This window comes from Anomaloglossus baeobatrachus, chromosome 4 (assembly GCF_048569485.1).
Source record: "Anomaloglossus baeobatrachus isolate aAnoBae1 chromosome 4, aAnoBae1.hap1, whole genome shotgun sequence".
NCBI classification, from domain to species: Eukaryota; Metazoa; Chordata; class Amphibia; order Anura; family Aromobatidae; genus Anomaloglossus; species Anomaloglossus baeobatrachus.
The window spans coordinates 41,316,605-41,334,623 of record NC_134356.1 but is presented as its reverse complement, the minus strand read 5'-3'; the positions used below and the strand labels follow the sequence as shown (position 1 = coordinate 41,334,623).

The 18,019-nt window shown below is 50.3% G+C and overlaps 1 protein-coding gene across 1 annotated transcript in view; it reads left to right on the top strand.

The window, feature by feature from the left end:
- The window catches only part of PWP1 (PWP1 homolog, endonuclein), a 63,229-nt gene that overhangs the window by 24,258 nt on the left and 20,952 nt on the right, over positions 1 to 18,019 (top strand). Inside the window, exons 9-12 of the mRNA XM_075342197.1 lie at positions 2,045 to 2,141; positions 4,441 to 4,502; positions 9,583 to 9,694; positions 11,686 to 11,776. Coding sequence (XP_075198312.1) covers positions 2,045 to 2,141; positions 4,441 to 4,502; positions 9,583 to 9,694; positions 11,686 to 11,776 — 362 coding nt within the window. The remainder of the gene's footprint in view (positions 1 to 2,044; positions 2,142 to 4,440; positions 4,503 to 9,582; positions 9,695 to 11,685; positions 11,777 to 18,019) is intronic.

The window sequence follows — 18,019 nt, the reverse complement described above, 5'->3', positions numbered from 1 at the left end:
CACAGTAGTCCGATTCTCTGCAGCGCCTCCGCAGGAGAAGTTGAGTATTACACAGAGGCCATTCTCATCATTGGGTCTCTGTGTAATGCAGGGCTGGTCCTCTGGAGACTCTTTCCTACTGCTCCCTCCTCCGGCTCTGCGACCTGTTGAGTCCTGGATAGCAGACGCCCTGTATTTATTGTCTAATGTACTATATACAGAATTTTGGTTTACTAAATTTTGCAGCCCGATTTAACTCTCTGCTTTACATCAAATGAAACACATAACTTTTTATTAAATTGAAAAATTGCTATGGCGCCACCTGGTGGGTTTTTTTTTTTTTTTTACGATTTTTAATTTAAAGTGAATTCTTTCCCTGATCTTAGTTTAATGTTTTTTATTTATGAAAAACTTTCCCTTTTAAAGCCCATCTGTCACCAAATTTCATAATGCAAACGGCATTTTTTGTTTGATAGCTTTTAGACCAGATGAAGCTCTTGTGCTTATATTGAAAATCCTTATCAGAATGGCTGTATAATCCTTTATTAAAGTTTCTCAGTCTTCATCCACCTCGCCTGAGTGACAGCTCCTCAGTGTCCCTCCTCCCTGCTGCTGTCTCCACCCACCTGGCCTGAGTGACAGCTCCTCAGTGTCCCTCCTCCCTGCTGCTGTCTCCACCCACCTGGCCTGAGTGACAGCTCCTCAGTGTCCCTCCTCCCTGCTGATGTCTCCACCCACCTGGCCTGAGTGACAGCTCCTCAGTGTCCCTCCTCCCTGCTGCTGTCTCCACCCACCTCACCTGAGTGACAGCTCCTCAGTGTCCCTCCTCCCTGCTGCTGTCTCCACCCACCTGGCCTGAGTGACAGCTCCTCAGTGTCCCTCCTCCCTGCTGCTGTCTCCACCCACCTCTCCTGAATGACAGCTCCTCAGTGTCCCTCCTCCCTGCTGCTGTCTCCACCCACCTCGCCTGAGTGACAGCTCCTCAGTGTCCCTCCTCCCTGCTGCTGTCTCCACCCACCTCACCTGAGTGACAGCTCCTCAGTGTCCCTCCTCCCTGCTGCTGTCTCTACCCACCTGACCTGAGTGACAGCTCCTCAGTATCCCTCCTCCCTGCTGCTGTCTCCACCCACCTCGCCTGAGTGACAGCTCCTCAGTGTCCCTCCTCCCTGCTGCTGTCTCCACCCACCTCGCCTGAGTGACAGCTCCTCAGTGTCCCTCCTCCCTGCTGCTGTCTCCACCCACCTCGCCTGAGTGACAGCTCCTCAGTGTCCCTCCTCCCTGCTGCTGTCTCCACCCACCTCGCCTGAGTGACAGCTCCTCAGTGTCCCTCCTCCCTGCTGCTGCTGCTGAATCTCCCTTTCCTAGACTCACACCATTTAAGTGTCCCTCATTCTTTTTATGTAACCAATTTGCCCGAGTGACTGCTCCTCAGTGTCCCTCCTCCCTGCTGCTGCTCACATTGCTCAGTACAAGCTGCAGCTGTCCGGCTGGGTGGGTGGAGACTGAATACACATGCATTTGTGAGATCTCACATTCTTTATCTGGTCTCATTAATCGTTTTGTTTTATCTGGATTACACAGCCATTCTGACAGTTTGGGGATTTTCAAAGTAAGTAGACCGGCCTCATCAGGTCTAATTGATTTAATAATTATGCCGTGTGCGATATCTGGAGACAGATCTGCTTTAAATAGTGTATCCTTTATATTGAAGTGGTGTGGAAAAATCACTTTCTATTTTTTGGCCTTGTCCTCCGTCCTCCTGCCTCAACTTTGCCGCTCCGATACTGTGTTGCGTCCTCGCCCATTTGTAGGAGAGATCAATGAAAAGGGGTTTTATATTAAAGGGGTTATACATTATTGGAAAATTCACGGCAGCGTCCTTCCAAACACAGCGCCCACCACAGGATGATTGTAGAATTGCAGCCAAGCCCCATTTACTTCAATGGAGATGAACCGCAATACCAGACATGACCTATGGCCCGCGGTGGCGCTGTTTCAGGAAGAAAGTGGTTGTTTTTCTTTTTCATAGACGACCCCTCTAAGGTTTTTTTCATTTTCCCTACAGAAATGTTTTGGCCAGCGCCTCGGCCGATAATACCGTGCTGCTGTGGGATATGTCCTTGGGTAAACCTGCTGCCAGCCTTACCACGCACACCGACAAGGTAAGACCCCCTCCCCCCGGTAAGATCCCCGGAAATTACTATCATTATTGCCGATCTGGTGCAGAAGAATGGTACCCAAACAGATCGAGCGATCATCCCTTACTCGGTGGATAGGAGATCATTTATGCGCAGAATAACACCAAATTGTCACTTAATTCAAACATTTCCAGGAGGAACAACAGGGGGACGTTACAATTCATAGGTTTACAGAAAGATGCAGAATTATTATTTCTGTGGGAATTGTTTGTAGCTATAAGAATAGGCGTGCACATCCTCACACATGTCCCATAGAAATAATCTGCATCTTTTTGCAAACCTATGGATTGTAACGTCCCCCTGTTGTTCCTCCTGGAAGTGTTTGTATGAGACGACAATTTGGTGTTACTCTTCTCCTTTATAAATGGGTCCATTCCAGTCCTGCATATATGATCACCTGTCCATGATGATGATGGTATCGAGATGTTTGGGTGCCATTCTCCACATTTCCATGAGACTGCTGCATTATTTTAAGACCATGGCACTGATGGACGTACCGGCGGAGGACTGCATTCTATCAGGCTGCTTTCACACCTCCGGTTTTTGCTATGCGGCACACTCCGGCACTTTGCAGGAAAATCGCAACTGTTTTTTTTTGCTGCCGGTTGCGTTTTTTTCTGCATAGACTTTAATTAGTGCCGCATTGTGCCGCATGGCCTTGCGTTCCATCCGGTTTTTGCCGCATGCAGCAGATTTAGCCAATGCGGCGGCCGGATGGAACGTTGCCTGGCACGTTTTTTCGTGCGGCAAAAAAACCCGCATCGCGCCGCATTCGGCCGATGCGGCGTATTTTTCAATGCATGCCTATGGCAGCCGGATGCGGCGCGATGCGGCAAAAACCGCATCCGGCCGCTGCATAATGTTTTTGCCACTGCGCATGCTCAGTAGCATGCCGCAAGCGGCAAAAACCAAACGGGCCGCATGGGAAAAACTTATGCAAAGGATGCGGTCTTTTCACCACATCCATTGCATAGCTTGCACAGCCGGATTGAGCCGCACAGCTCAAGCCGGATGTGTGAAAGCAGCCTTATCCTCTCTGAATAGTGGACAGGGCACACCATCCCCCTTTATTTAATTCTTCCTGGTCGTGTGTAGCGCCGGAGTCTTGACTTACTCACCACCCCGGCCGGGTTGGGTCCTTGGGTCCTCCCACCTGTCTGGGTTGGGTCCCCCCCCCCCCACCTGTCTGGGTTGGGTCCCCCCCCCCACCTGTCTGGGTTGGGTCCTCCCCCCCACCTGTCTGGGTTGGGTCCTCCCCCCCACCTGTCTGGGTTGGGTCCCCCCCCCCACCTGTCTGGGTTGGGTCCCCCCCCCCCACCTGTCTGGGTTGGGTCCCCCCCCCCCCACCTGTCTGGGTTGGGTCCCCCCCCCCCCCCACCTGTCTGGGTTGGGTCCCCCCCCCCCCACCTGTCTGGGTTGGGTCCCCCCCCCCCCACCTGTCTGGGTTGGGTCCCCCCCCCCCCCCACCTGTCTGGGTTGGGTCCCCCCCCCCCCACCTGTCTGGGTTGGGTCCCCCCCCCCCCCACCTGTCTGGGTTGGGCCCCCCCCCCCCACCTGTCTGGGTTGGGCCCCCCCCCCCCCACCTGTCTGGGTTGGGTCCCCCCTTCCCCTGTCTGGGTTGGGTCCCCCCTTCCCCTGGCCGGGTTGGGTCCTCCCCCAGACATCCACGTGTGGTGCTGCCTACCCTTTCAGGGCCCTGTACATGCTGCACAGGGTTCCCGGCAGTGCACATAAGACATGAGCGCACGCTGGCCCTCCTCTTTAAGTGCCGCCGCGCAGTTTCTTGGAAATGCCTCTTATGGTTGAAAGACACGGTGTATTTAAGGCACCCTCCCATTAGGGGAGGTGCCTGTGCAACGCTTCTAGGTCTTCTACCTAGCTAGTTGTCAGTTCCTGTGCTCTTGCCTTATCTCCATGTCTACACAGTGTAGGAGAATTTTGGGGATAAGTCCCCTGTTTTTGGCAATAACTGGGATCCACACCAATCCAGTGGTCAAGTTGATCATTTAAGTAGACTAGAATACCCCTTTAAGGACTTGCTTTTTTTTTTTACTTTTCAAGCAGTGCTTATTATTTGTTGATGCCCCCTTTGGGTAAGGAGAATAAGACTGTCCAGCAGTTGTAATGAATTGCCAGGAGGAGTTACAGAGGATCAGCACTATGCAGAATTCGAAGTATCTGTAAACTTTAGTTACACTTCACAATTTTGTCTTCTGTGTGGGCCTTACGACCATTTTTTCCTTTTTACTTCTTCTTCTTCCAGGTCCAGACGTTACAGTTCCACCCCTTCGAGCCGCAGATGCTTCTATCGGGATCGTTTGACAAGTAAAGCACATTTCTGAATAGCAAGTAATGAAACACCGTGCACGGGATGGCGTCATTCCACATTTCCCATTAGCGCTACCAGAGTCTTATACGAGAGGTAGCTCCTCACAAGAATATATTACTGCGGTCCCTAATGGGGTCATAATTGCTCCAGGACGGGCAGGTTTCAATTCTAATCCACCACGTGGGAAATTTGCGAACGCCTCCTCCCCCCCCCCCCCCTCCTCCTCTCGTACCTGCCAGCAGCCGCCGTTTTAGGACGGGGTGATATCTTTGTGCCTGTAAATAGGAACCTGCTCCGATTTTATAACCCATGAATTTATCCAGTGTTAGAAACACATTCTGATTTACTAGATGACGTGCATCATTACAGCACTGACACGGGCGGTCACCCAGCTTTCCCAGGCTCCTGAAAATCAGACCCACATCAGTACAGTCACTGACTTCTCTCTTATGGCCGGCCGACTTCAGAGCAGTGCTCACAGGCTGGAGCGCAAACAGGTTGTAGGACATCAGCCACTTCTGAGAACACTGCAGAGGTGGACGGTAACCTAGACAACGAGCCGTAAACTATAGAATTAAAAGTCCCTTCATTTATGAAAACAAAGGATTTTTAGTAGTCAATTTCAGCAATTGCAAAGTTGTAGGTGTTTTTTTTTTTTTTTTTTTTTTTTTGGATCTTACTGTGAGGCAACCTTCATAAATGAGGCTCCACTAACTTCTGCAGGGGCTATAGGCAACCAGAACGATCTTACTGTGAGGCAACCTTCATAAATGAGGTCCCATTTACTTCTGCACTGGTTAAAGATAACCAGATTGATCTTACTGTGAGGAAATTCTCATAAATGAGGCTCTAGTTACTTCTGCAGTGGCTATAGGCAAGCAGAACAATCTTACTGTGAGGCAATTGGAAAAAATGAGGCCCCAGTTCTGCAGTGGGTATAGGCAGTCAGAACGATCGTACTTTGAGGCAATTCTCATAAATGAGGCCCCAGTTACTTCTGTTGTGGGTATAGACAGCCAGAATGATTTTACTGTGAGGCAATTCTCATAAATGAGGCCCCAGTTACTTCTGTTGTGGGTATAGACAGCCAGAATGATCTTACTGTGAGGTAACCTTCATAAATGAGGCCCCAGTTACTGCTGCAATGGCAATAGGCAACAATAGCAATCTTACTGTGAGGCAAATCTCAAATGAGGCCCCAGTTACTTCTGCACTGGTTATAGGTAACCAGATTGATCTTACTGTGAGGCAATGCTCATATATGAGGCCCTATTTACTTCTGCAATGGCTATAGGCAACCAGCACAATCTTACTGTGAGGTAATCTTCATAAATGAGACCCCAGTTACTTCTGGAGTGGATATAGGCAACTAGAATGATCTTACTGTGAGGTAAGCTTCATAAATGAGGCCTCAGTTACTTCTGCAGTGGCTATAGGCAAACAGAACAATCTTACTGTGAGGCAATTCTCATAAAATAGGCCTCAGTTACTCTTGCAGTGGCTATAGGCAACCAGAACGATCTTACTGTGAGGTAATCTTGAGAAATGAGACCCTAATTACTTCTGCAGTGGTTATAGGTAACCAGCACGTTCTTACTGTGAGGCAATTGGAAAAAATGAGGCCCCAGTTCTGCAGTATCTATAGGCAACCAGAACGATATTATTGTGAGGCAACCTTCATAAATGAGGCTCCAGTTACTTCTGCAGTGGATATAGGCAACCAGATCGATCTTATTGTGAGGCAATTGGAAAAAATGAGGCCCCCAGATCTGCAGTGACTATAGGCAGCCAGAGCGATCTTACTGTGAGGCAACCTTCATAAATGACGTCCCATTTACTTTGCACTGGTTATAGATAACCAGATTGATCTTACTGTGTTACTGTGAGGAAATTCTCAGAAATGAGGCTCTAGTTACGTCTGCAGTGGCTATAGGCAAGCAGAACAATCTTACTGTGAGGCAATTGGAAAAAATGAGGCCCCAGTTCTGCAGTGGGTATAGGCAGTCAGAACGATCGTACTTTGAGGCAATTCTCATAAATGAGGCCCCAGTTACTTCTGTTGTGGGTATAGACAGCCAGAATGATCTTACTGTGAGGTAACCTTCATAAATGAGGCCCCAGTTACTTCTGCAATGGCAATAGTCAACGATAGCAATCTTACTGTGAGACAAATCTCAAATGAGGCCCCAGTTACTTCTGCACTGGTTATAGGTAACCAGATTGATCTTACTGTGAGGCAATTCTCATAAATGAGGACACAGCTACTTCTGCAGTGGCTATAGGCAACCAGAATGATCTTACTGTGAGGCAATCTTCATAAATAAGCAACCAAAACGATCTTACTGTGAGGTAATCTTCAAAAATGAGGCCCCAGTTACTTCAGCAATGGCTATAGGCAACAATAGCGATCTTACTGTGAGGCAATGCTCATATATGAGGCCCCAGTTAATTCTGCAATGGCTATACTCAACCATAGTGACCTTGTGTGAGGCAATTCTCATAAATCAGACCACAATTATTTCTGCGGTGGCTATAGGCAACCAGCACAATCTTACTGTGAGGTAATCTTCATAAATGAGTCCCCAGTTACTGCTGCAGTTGCTATAGGCAACCTGAATGATCTTACTGTGAGGTAAGCTTCATAAATGAGGCCTCAGTTACTTCTGCAATGACTATACGCAAACGGAACAATCTTACTGTGAGGCAGTACTCCTAAAATAGGCCCCAATTTACATCTGCAGTAGTTATAGGCAATCATAGGGACCTTAGTGTGAGGCAATTCTCATAAATGAGGCCCCAGTTAATTCTGCACTGGCTTTAGGTAACCAGAACGATCTTACTGTGAGGCAATTCTCATAAATGAGATGTGGGAGGGGGGGAGATTTCGAATTTTAATGTTCGCAATATTTTTAGTCTGGTGCAAAATTTCACTGAAATCGGGTGAAAACTGTTCCACATGCAGGCTTTCTGCTTTAGATATACAGATTATGCAAAGCAGCATAAAGACACGCCCCCAAAGAGTTCTGTGAGCCACGCCCACTTTGAAAAGACCGTAAAATTGATCACCAAGTAAAAAGGCGCACATCTCTGGACCCGTGTGGCGGATTTTAAAAAAATAAAAAGCGAAATGCTCAAAGGCTGAGCGGGAATAAAATTAAAAGCAAAAAACGTCCACTTGGGACCCGGTGAGACGTCGCCTTTAACTCCTCTATTTTCTATATTCTGACTTGTGGCAGCCTTTTCAATGATAAAGGCAAAATCGCCATCAGCCCTGGGAAAAAAAAAAAAAACACGCTCCGAAAATGTTCGCCATCTGTCACGCTGAGCGACCCTTGAATCTGATTTTTTTTGTCAGTGCATAGCTGATGTGAGCGGCCGCACACCGGGGACGCCGGCTCGCCCGGCAGCAGATGGGCATGCGGTGTTGTTTTTAGAACAGTTATCTAACGCGGCTCAGCCCTCGGTGGGACGCGAGCGCTGTAATAAATCACGACGTGTGCGGTCCCCCGATACGTGCGTGGGGGAGGCGGCGCGTCTGAAATGCATCCTGTGTACGCTCTGATAAGTCTATCTGTCTTTTGATGCCGGGTGCTCAGACGCACTTGACGTTGACGCCCAAATCTTTGAGGATTTGCAGTTCTGGGATGAGAGGCCTTTTTATCTACAGTCTTTTTAATTATATTTCCGGATGTGGTGAAATAGCACCGCTCGCTCCTGATTCCTCTGTGCTGCTGTGTTCATGTGTCACAGTTCAATGTAAAGCTCCATTCTCCAGATGTGGGGGAGTCCGAGACCCGGCACACCCACCGATCAACTGCTCACAACGGTGGCCGGAAGTACAAAATGTACAGAGCCGAAACACCCCAGTTCTGATCGCTGCGTTGTGGCCGTTCTCTAATTCAGCAGGTCGGTTCCCACTCACTTGAACAGTATCTGAGCTGCAGTACCTGGAAATGGCCACTATATGGTGTGTGGAAGTATGGTACTCCCAGCGGCTGAGAGTCCGTAACAGCTGATCGGGCGGGGTGCGGGGATGTGTGGGAGGGGTGCGGGGATGTGTGGGAGGGGTGCGGGGATGTGTGGGAGGGGTGCGGGGATGTGTGGGAGGGGTGCGGGGATGTGTGGGAGGGGTGCGGGGATGTGTGGGAGGGGTGCGGGGATGTAGGGGGGTGGGGTGCGGGGATGTAGGGGGGTGGGGGCGCGATGATGTGTGGGAGGGGGGCGCGATGATGTGTGGGAGGGGGGCGCGATGATGTGTGGGAGGGGGGCGCGGGGATGTGTGGGAGGGGGGCGCGGGGATGTGTGGGAGGGGGGCGCGGGGATGTGTGGGAGGGGTGCGGGGTTGTAGGAGGGGGGGTTCGGGGTTGTTGGGGGTGCAGGGTTGTAGGGGGGGTGGGGTGCGGGGTTGTAGGGGGGGGTGCAGGGAAGGGTGCAGCGTATGGATGCAGGGAGGGGTGCAGGGATGTGGGAAGTGTGCAAGGGGTTGGGTGCAGGGATGTGGGAGTGGTGCAAGGAATGGTGCAGCGTGGCGGGTGGGGTGCAGGGCTGCGGGAAGGGGTGTGGGCGGGAACTAAGCACCCCCTTACATAATTACCCCTGATTCTATTATAAAGAACTACACGACCACATTAACTTAAAAATTGTTTATTCCACTGCGTCGCAAAAGTAAACCCCGTGCCTCCTAAGCTGGTCACTTGCGCCCTAACTGACTAATCCCGCCCACTTTTTCCGCTCCGCCCACTTTCTCTGGGCTGTCACTCCCAGTCACTTCTACGGTCATCGCACTTCTGTTACAAAATGCAGCAAAAAGCAATCAAAATGTATATATCCCAAAAGTGTGTAAAAATGCCGGTCGCCATGCAAAAAAAGCCATAAAATAAACTTGTGGGTGTCCCAAAATGGTGACAAATTCCTGATATAGTGGACTCTACGCAGGATATATGTTTATTTTTGCTGGCACTGTGTAATACTTTTTTTCTCCACTGGGGGCGCTGCAGGGGATTGCTGACACCACACATGCCAGACCTGATCGATGTGTTGCGGTTTATATCTGTTTTTCATGGTGTTGTTTTTCAGATCTGTGATATTACACGACTGTCGGAGTCCCCAGGAAAACCACAGAACGTGGAGGTTTAGTGGAGATGTGGAGAGGGTCACGTGGAACCATTTTTCACCCCGAAACTTTTTGGTGAGTATTTTCAAGGAGTCTACATAGAGTATTGGTGGTGCCCGGTGAGAACCCGGCTCTGCCACTTTAAAAGCCAGGTAATTATCGGGAAGTATTGAGCCTCCCATGGCCTCCAAAGACTTAGAAGCTGGCACAGATTTCTACTATCCGGCCTTTTAACACTGAAACTGCCAGCCGTGTTATACCTGCCGGCATTTGCCTGTAACTGTAACTCCAGCTGCTGCAGTTAACCACTTAGATGCTGCAACAGTCCTGACCGCAGCGTCTAAGGGGTTCGGCAGAGGCAGTGATCCCTCTTTTACCCCAATTCTGTGCAGTTGATGACCTCTTATGACAAAGCTTCCCATGTCTGCCATCTCGCTCCTTCTATGAAGCCAAGCCTGTGGCAGGAGCTCAAGATTTACCATACACTACCATACAGAAGTATTGAAGCGTATTGTAACATCATGCTTAAGTCTCCTAAGGACAAAAAAAAAAACTATGAAAAAAAATCATTAAATCTTAAAATTAAAAAGGAGCATTGAAGCGGTTAACTCGCATCTGTAAGTGTCGGGCATTAGGAGCCAGCACCGCATTGTGCAGACTCCGCTCCTGAGCCCGCTCCATACAGTAATGCCGGCTAACCAAATACCGTATTTTTCGTTTTATAAGACGCACCCCAAATTTAGAGATGGGGGGGGGGGGGGGGGGAAAGGTAAAAAAAAAAATGGGGTCCGTCTTATACTCCAGTGTTGTCTTACCAGAGGGGGGGCAGCAGCAGTGGTGGTGAAGCGGGGGTCACAGGAGGCAGAGGTTGTGTTGGCGGCGACGGCTCAGTGTTGGCAGCGATGGCTCAGTGTTGGCAGCGATGGCTCAGTGGTGGCAGCGGCGGTGACGGCTCAGTGGTGGCAGCGGCGGTGACGGCTCAGTGGTGGCAGCGGCGGTGACGGCTCAGTGGTGGCAGCGGCGGTGACGGCTCAGTGGTGGCAGCGGCGGCGACGGCTCAGTGGTGGCAGCGGCGGCGACGGCTCAGTGGTGGCAGTGGCGGTGACTGCTCAGTGGCGGAACAGACCAGTGCGGTGTGTCCCAGTGTGTCTGTGGTCCCGGTTCAAGTGATGGTGCCCGGAGCGGCGCATGCACAGATGGAGCTCTCATCCAAGGGCTCCATCTGCGCACGTGCTGACACCCAGCACCATCATTTGAAACCGGGACCGCGGACACACTGGGACACCTGCCGCACAGCCATCGCAGTCTGCACAGCTGCACGCACAGGGTGGCAGGCCGCCCGCCCACCCACACAGAGAGGCAGCCGGCACGCAGCCACAGGCACCCGGCTGTCCGCACAGACAGCCCCACCGGTAGGCTATATTCGGATTTTAAGACGCACCGCTCATTATACTCCGAAATTTATTAAAAGGAAAATGCGTCTTATAATCCGAAAAATCTGGTAACTATTTGCATTGGATGGACGACAACACCCAGAAAAAAGAACTAAACTAGGGTTTTCTGGTTTATAATGGATGACCCAATAACTTCAGATATAGCAAGTGCTTTTTTTGACTGATTTGCCTCCTTGTCTAACAATCCTACAGCGGTGCGACCGCAAAATTAGCAGCTGCCGATGTAACTGCACCACCACTGTCGAGATAAAACATTATCTGTGTATTTCATAATACGTAGGCTGTACCCATAAGAAAAAGGCATTAACTATGTCTGGAGTAAAAGTAGGTTAGAAAGGATTCTTTACTGTAACAGCAGTGATATTAAGCAACTAAACTTGTCTGGAAGGAATTTCTTTTCCTTTTGTATATGGATGTTTGGCCCATTGATAAGCTGCCAATGTGCCCCATTGAGAATTACAAACAAATATTGATTTCTTAAAAGCCTCATCCTCGGAGTGCGGCCGGGGGGTTTGATAATGCCGGGCTGGATGTGGTTTTCTCATCTCTTCTTTTTGTTCTAATGTAAAGATCGATAGTTCACTACTGTGTCATCTCCTGTCTCTGCTCCAGGCCAGCACAGAGGACGGCTTCGTGTACTGCTTAGACGCCCGCTCCGACAAGCCGCTGTTCACACTGAAGGCTCACGATGGGGAAGTGAGTGGTACGTATCTCCTACCATCAGCTGTTCTCCCTCCAGTAGCCGTCTCCCTCCAGTAGCCGTCTCCCTCCAGTAGCCGTCTCCCTCCAGTAGCCGTCTCCCTCCAGTAGCCGTCTCCCTCCAGTAGCCGTCTCCCTCCAGTAGCCGTCTCCCTCCAGTAGCCGCCTCCCTCCAGTAGCCGTCTCCCTCCAGTAGCCGTCTCCCTCTCCCCAGTACACACAGAACGCTGCTGGGAAGGAATAAAGTTATTTTCCTCCCGGAAGTAAAGTTCATTGGGCCGGATTAAAACACGATTAACCTCCAAATTAAACCCATATCTGCAGGTTACAGAGAATCTGTCACCAGGATTTTGCTTCCCCATCTGAGAGCAGAATAATGTAGAGACAGAGACCCTGATGCCAGCGATGTGTCACTTACTGAGCTGTTTTGCTATCATTTTGATAAAATCAATGTTTTTTCTGCTGCAGTTATACAGAGCACATGAATATGCTGCACTACCTGCAGCACGCCAAAGTAGTCCTGAAATGATAATCTCCTGCTGATTAAACAGTGCTTTTATCAAACCTACACTAAACAGCCCAGTAAGTGACACATCGCTGGAATCAGGATTTCTGCTCCAATGTTATGCTGCTCTCAGATTAGGTGGCAAAAACCTGGTGACAGATTCCCTTCAATAGTAAAGCTGCTTTAGTTTTTAATCTTCCTCGGTATTTGGCTTTGACAAAACTTTGATATTCTTAGATTACAGGTGTATTCTGCATCTAATGCAAGTTTATATGGAAAATTTAATATATAAAGTGGAGTGTATGTATGGGTGTGTGTATGCCCGCTAAAGGAATCCGCACCGTCGCATTTACATTCACAAAATTTTGCACAGACACTCCATGGGACTCGGGGAACGTTTATAGACTGTTTGGATGGGAAAATTTAACCCCGCACTTTACAGTTACTCTCCAAAAAACCTGCCTTCATTAAAGTCAATGGTGCTGTGAGCTACAGGTTATTAATAGCAGCTGTGAGTGGTTGCCATAGGAACAAAAAATGTGTTAGTATAAGAAGCTTATGTGTGAGGTAATAAAATGTCGGGGGCGGGGAAAGGGGGACGGGACAGGGGACGGAGGGCCGGGACAGGGGACGGAGGGCCGGGACAGGGGACGGAGGGCCGGGACAGGGGACGGAGGGCCGGGACAGGGGACGGAGGGCCGGGACAGGGGACGGAGGGCCGGGACAGGGGACGGAGGGCCGGGACAGGGGACGGAGGGCCGGGACAGGGGACGGAAAAGAGACGGGACGGGACGGGGAAAGGGGACGGGACGGGGAAAGGGGACGGGACGGGGAAAGGGGACGGGACGGGGAAAAGGGGACGGGACGGGGAAAAGGGGACGGGACGGGGAAAAGGGGACGGGACGGGGAAAAGGGGACGGGGAAAGGGGACGGGACGGGGAAAAGAGACGGGACGGGGGACGGGACGGGGAAAGGGGACGGGACGGGGAAAGGGGACGGGACGGGGAAAGGGGACGGGACGGGGAAAGGGGACGGGACGGGGAAAGGGGACGGGACGGGGAAAAGGGGACGGGACGGGGAAAAGGGGACGGGACGGGGAAAAGGGGACGGGACGGGGAAAAGGGGACGGGACGGGGAAAAGGGGACGGGGAAAGGGGACGGGACGGGGAAAAGGGACGGGACGGGGAAAAGGGGACGGGGAAAGGGGACGGGACGGGGAAAAGGGGACGGGACGGGGAAAAGGGGATGGGACGGGGAAAAGGGGACGGGGAAAGGGGACGGGACGGGGAAAAGGGGACGGGGAAAGGGGACGGGGAAAAGGGGACGGGACAGGGAAAGGGACAGAGTGATAGAGAGACAGAAACTCGGAGAGACCGTTACTATCCTGGGCAACGCCCGGGTACTACAGCTAGTTTACACAAAGCTCAGCGTACCAATTGCCATGCTGTAGATTTGAAACGCACCGCCGCTTAATTTACGCAGCATAAAGAAAAAAGTGCAGTAGGCAGGAGATTTCTATAGATCCCAGCCACTTTACTGCAACTGTAAAATGCTGCGTTTTTGACAAAAGCTCACATCATGGGAACGTAGCTTAAAAATAAAACAATTTATAAACCTTTTTTTAAAAAATACGCATTTGTTACATTTTGGTTCAGAAATGCCCGATCTATCAAAATATATAATCAATTAATCTGATCGGTAAACGGCGTAACAAGAAAAAAAAAATTAAAGCGACAGAAGTTTTTTTTGGTCACCACAACATTTTAATAAGAGGCGATCAAAACATCGGATCTACCCAAAAATGGTATCCATAAAAACGTCAGCTCAAGACGCAAAAAATAAGCCATCACCGAGCCTCAGATCCCGAAAATTGAGAACGCTACTGGTCATGGAAAATAGCGACAAAAGCGCAATATTTTTATTTATTTTTTTTTTTTTTTACTTACAAATCAAATTTCAGATTTTGTTTTTTCACCACTTAAGAAACTATACATGTTTAGTATCTATGAACTCGTACTGACCCAAGCAATCATAATGCCAGGTCAGTTTTACCATATAGTGAATATGGTAAATAAAAAAACACCAAAACAACCCCCCCCCCTTAAAAAAAATTTTGGAATTGCACTTTTTTTGTTCTTCAATTTCCATGCACTTAGAATCCCCCTTTTTTTTTCCCCTATTTATCCATATGGTAAAATGAATGGTGTCATTCAAAAGTACAACTCATCCAGCAAAAAAACCCTGATATGCTAATGGGGACAGAAAAATCTAAAAGTTATGGCTCTTAGAAGAAGGGGAGGAAAAAATAAGCAAAAAACGGAAAATGTCGTGGGGAAGGTAGGGGTTTAGGTAACGTCCTTTGTGTACCCATCCCTGTCTAGTAATTGCTCCCCCCCCCCCAAAGGATTTGGAAAAAAAACATATGTGCTGACTTCCTAAATGGCGCCACCCTTTTCTTTTTCGCTCCTAATTGGGAGACCCAGACAATTGGGTGTATAGCTATTGCCTCCGGAGGCCACACAAAGTATTACACTTAAAAGTGTAAGGCCCCTCCCCTTCTGGCTATACACCCCCAGTGGGATCACTGGCTCACCAGTTTTGTGCTTTGTGCGAAGGAGGCAACACATCCACGCATAGCTCCACTGTTTAGTCAGCAGCAGCTGCTGACTATGTCGGATGGAAGAAAAGAGGGCCCATACAGGGCTCCCAGCATGCTCCCTTCTCACCCCACTTCATGTCGGAGGTGTTTGTTAAGGTTGAGGTACCCATTGCGGGTACGGAGGCTGGAGCCCACATGCTGCTTCCTTCCCCATCCCTTTTTACAGGGCTCTGGGTGAAGTGGGATTCTATCGGTCTCCAGGCACTGAGACCGTGCTCCATCCACAGCCCCTGGTATCTGCTGGACATGGAGCGGAGTATCTTCAGGGACATGGCCCTGCTACATGGAGGTACTCTGTGTCCCTGTGGGGACCGCGCAGACACACGGCAGCACTGCTGGGTGTGTTAGTGCGCCAGGGACAGCGGCGCTGTCCGCACTAGTGCCATCGCACACCACAGCGTTGCTGGGTGTGTTAGTGTATTGGGTGACTACTGCGCTAACCGCCGCTGCCATTTTTATTTAAGGCGCCGCTGGGATTTGTGGTGCGCCGGGGACTTCCGCGCCGGCCAGCACTGATATGCCGGCCGCGCTTATTAACTCGAGTCCCCGGCTTCTGGGCCTAGTCTCCCTTCGTTACCGCCCACAGGCCTGACAGTCAGGGTAGGGGCGTGACGCTGCATAGCACAGCAGCGCTGAGAGCTGGAGTATGTTTTGCATACTCCACCCCTCTCACTGTGTGCACTGTGAAACCGGATTCCCGCACTTTCTCAGGCACGCCCACGGCTTCCTTCTCTACAAGGACGCCGGCAGCCATTAGTGTCAGTTTCTGTACGATACAGAGACAAGTGTGGAAGACCCTGGCATTCTGTTAGTCACACAATCGCTGCAACAGGCGTTAAGCAGCACCTGTGGTGCTAACCCCATTAGTGCAGAAGTGCACTTATAGATATGCTTGTACTATATACATTGCACTGTTTGGTCGCACGTTGTATATACCCTCCTGGATTGTGCGGAGGAGTTATCAGCATATTCTCTGTGTAAAACAAAGGTGCAGAACCACATGTTTTTCTATGCAGCCGGTACAGCATGTACGGCTATACGGCCGGCAGGTTACATAGACCCCCATTATATCCAACTCAGCCGGAGTCTCTGCTAATGGCCAGAGGATGAGGACGGTGTCTGCAGTATTTACTGACAGATTTTCTGAGACTATGGCTATGATACTAGAAGCCCAGCAGTCCGGACATGTCTCTCACAACATGGGCACTGTTGAATCATTGATCCATGGCCCCCCTCAGTGTGAACAACTAACAGCTCCGGGAATGTCACACGCATCCCAGAGTCACGGCTCTGCACAGACGTCAGTCCCAGACAGCCTAAGCGGGCTCACTATGAGCGGCCCTCGGTTTCATCAGGGTCCTAGCAGAAGGACTCTCTGTGTAATGAGGCGGAAGTAGCGGCTCAGGATTCTGATCCTGAGACCGCTCTCAATCTGGATACACCTAATGGTGACGCCATAGTGAATAATCTTATAGCGTCCATCAATAGAATGTTGGTTATTTCTCACCCAACTCCTCCAGTGGAGGAGTCAGCTTCACGTATTTTTCTGGACCACTCTGCCTTCAGAGAGGCAGTCCAGGAACACCACACTTATCCAGATATGCGCTTCTCCAAACGGCTTAGGATACACGTTATCCCTGCCCCCTGACGTGGTCAAGGACTGGACCCAGTGTCCCAAGCGGCATCCTCCAATCTCCAGGCTTGTAGCTAGATCCATAGTTGCAGTGGGAGATGGAGCTGCACTTAAAGATGCCACTGACAGACAGATGGATCTCTGGTCTAAATCCATCTATGAGACTGTCGGCGCACCGTTGGCTCCAGCATTCTCACCCTTGGGGCACTCCAAGCTATTTCAGCTTGTCTTACACAGATTGACACGGTTACACGTACATCTGTGCCGCAGGTGGCATCCTTAACCTCTCAAATGTCTGCATTTGTTTCTTACGCGATTCAGGTTGCCCTAGACTCTGCGAACCGTACGGCAGTAGCCTCCGCTGCTCCGTGTTTTTAAGCAGAGCCTGGTCTGCTCGTTAAGTGAATGGAAGGCAGATTCTGCTTCCAAAAAAGGTTGCTTAACCAGTTGCCTTTTTCTGCTGACCGACTGTTTGGTGAGCGTTTGGATGTAACCATTAAACAGTCCAGGGGTAAGGATTCATCCTTTCCTCAGCCCGGACACAACAAACCCCAACAGAGCAGGAGGCAGTCGTGGTTTCGGTCTTTTCGAGGCTCGGGCAGGTCCCATTTTTCCTCGTCCAATGTGGACTCAAAAGGATCAGAGGAGCTCAGATTCTTGGCGGGCTCAGTCACGCCCAAAAAAGAGACAGTCTGAAAACCCGCTTCCAAGGCGGCTTCCTCATGACTTGCGGCCTCCTCTCTCCGCATCCTCGGTCGGTAGCAGGCTCACCCGCCTTGGCGATATTTAGCTGCCATAGGTCAATGACCGTTGGGTGTGAGACATTCTGTCTCACGGGTACAGGATAGAGCTCACTTCTCGTCCTCCAACTCGATTCTTCAGAACTTCTCCACCTCCTGGCCGAGCCGCTGCTCTTCTGCAAACAGGGTGCACTCTATAGGCAGAAAGAGTGATGACCCCCGTTCCTCTTCAGGAACAAGGTCACGGTTTTTACCCCAAATTATTTGCGGTGCCTATAAGAACGGGCCGTTCCGTCCCGTTCTGGATCTAAAACTGCTCAGCAAGCTCGTGGACACCAGGCGGTTCCGGATGGAATCCCTCCGCCATGTCATCGCCTCAATGTCCCAAGGAGATTTCCTAGCATCATTAGGCATCAAGGATGCTTATCCACACGTGCCGATTGATCCAGAGCTCTAGCGTTTCTACGCTTCGTTATAGGAGACGAACACCTTCTGTTCGTAGCTCTACCTTCCGGCTAGCGACAGTCCCACTGGTCTTCGCCAAGGTCAGGGCAGCAGTAGTCACAGTCCTGCACTCTCAGGGTCACTCTGTGATCCCATATTTAGACGATCTACTTGTCAAGGCACTCTCTTAGGAAACATGCCGACACTGCCCGAACGTTGCGCTGGAGACTCTCTAGAGTTTTGGGTGGATCATCAACTTTTTGAAG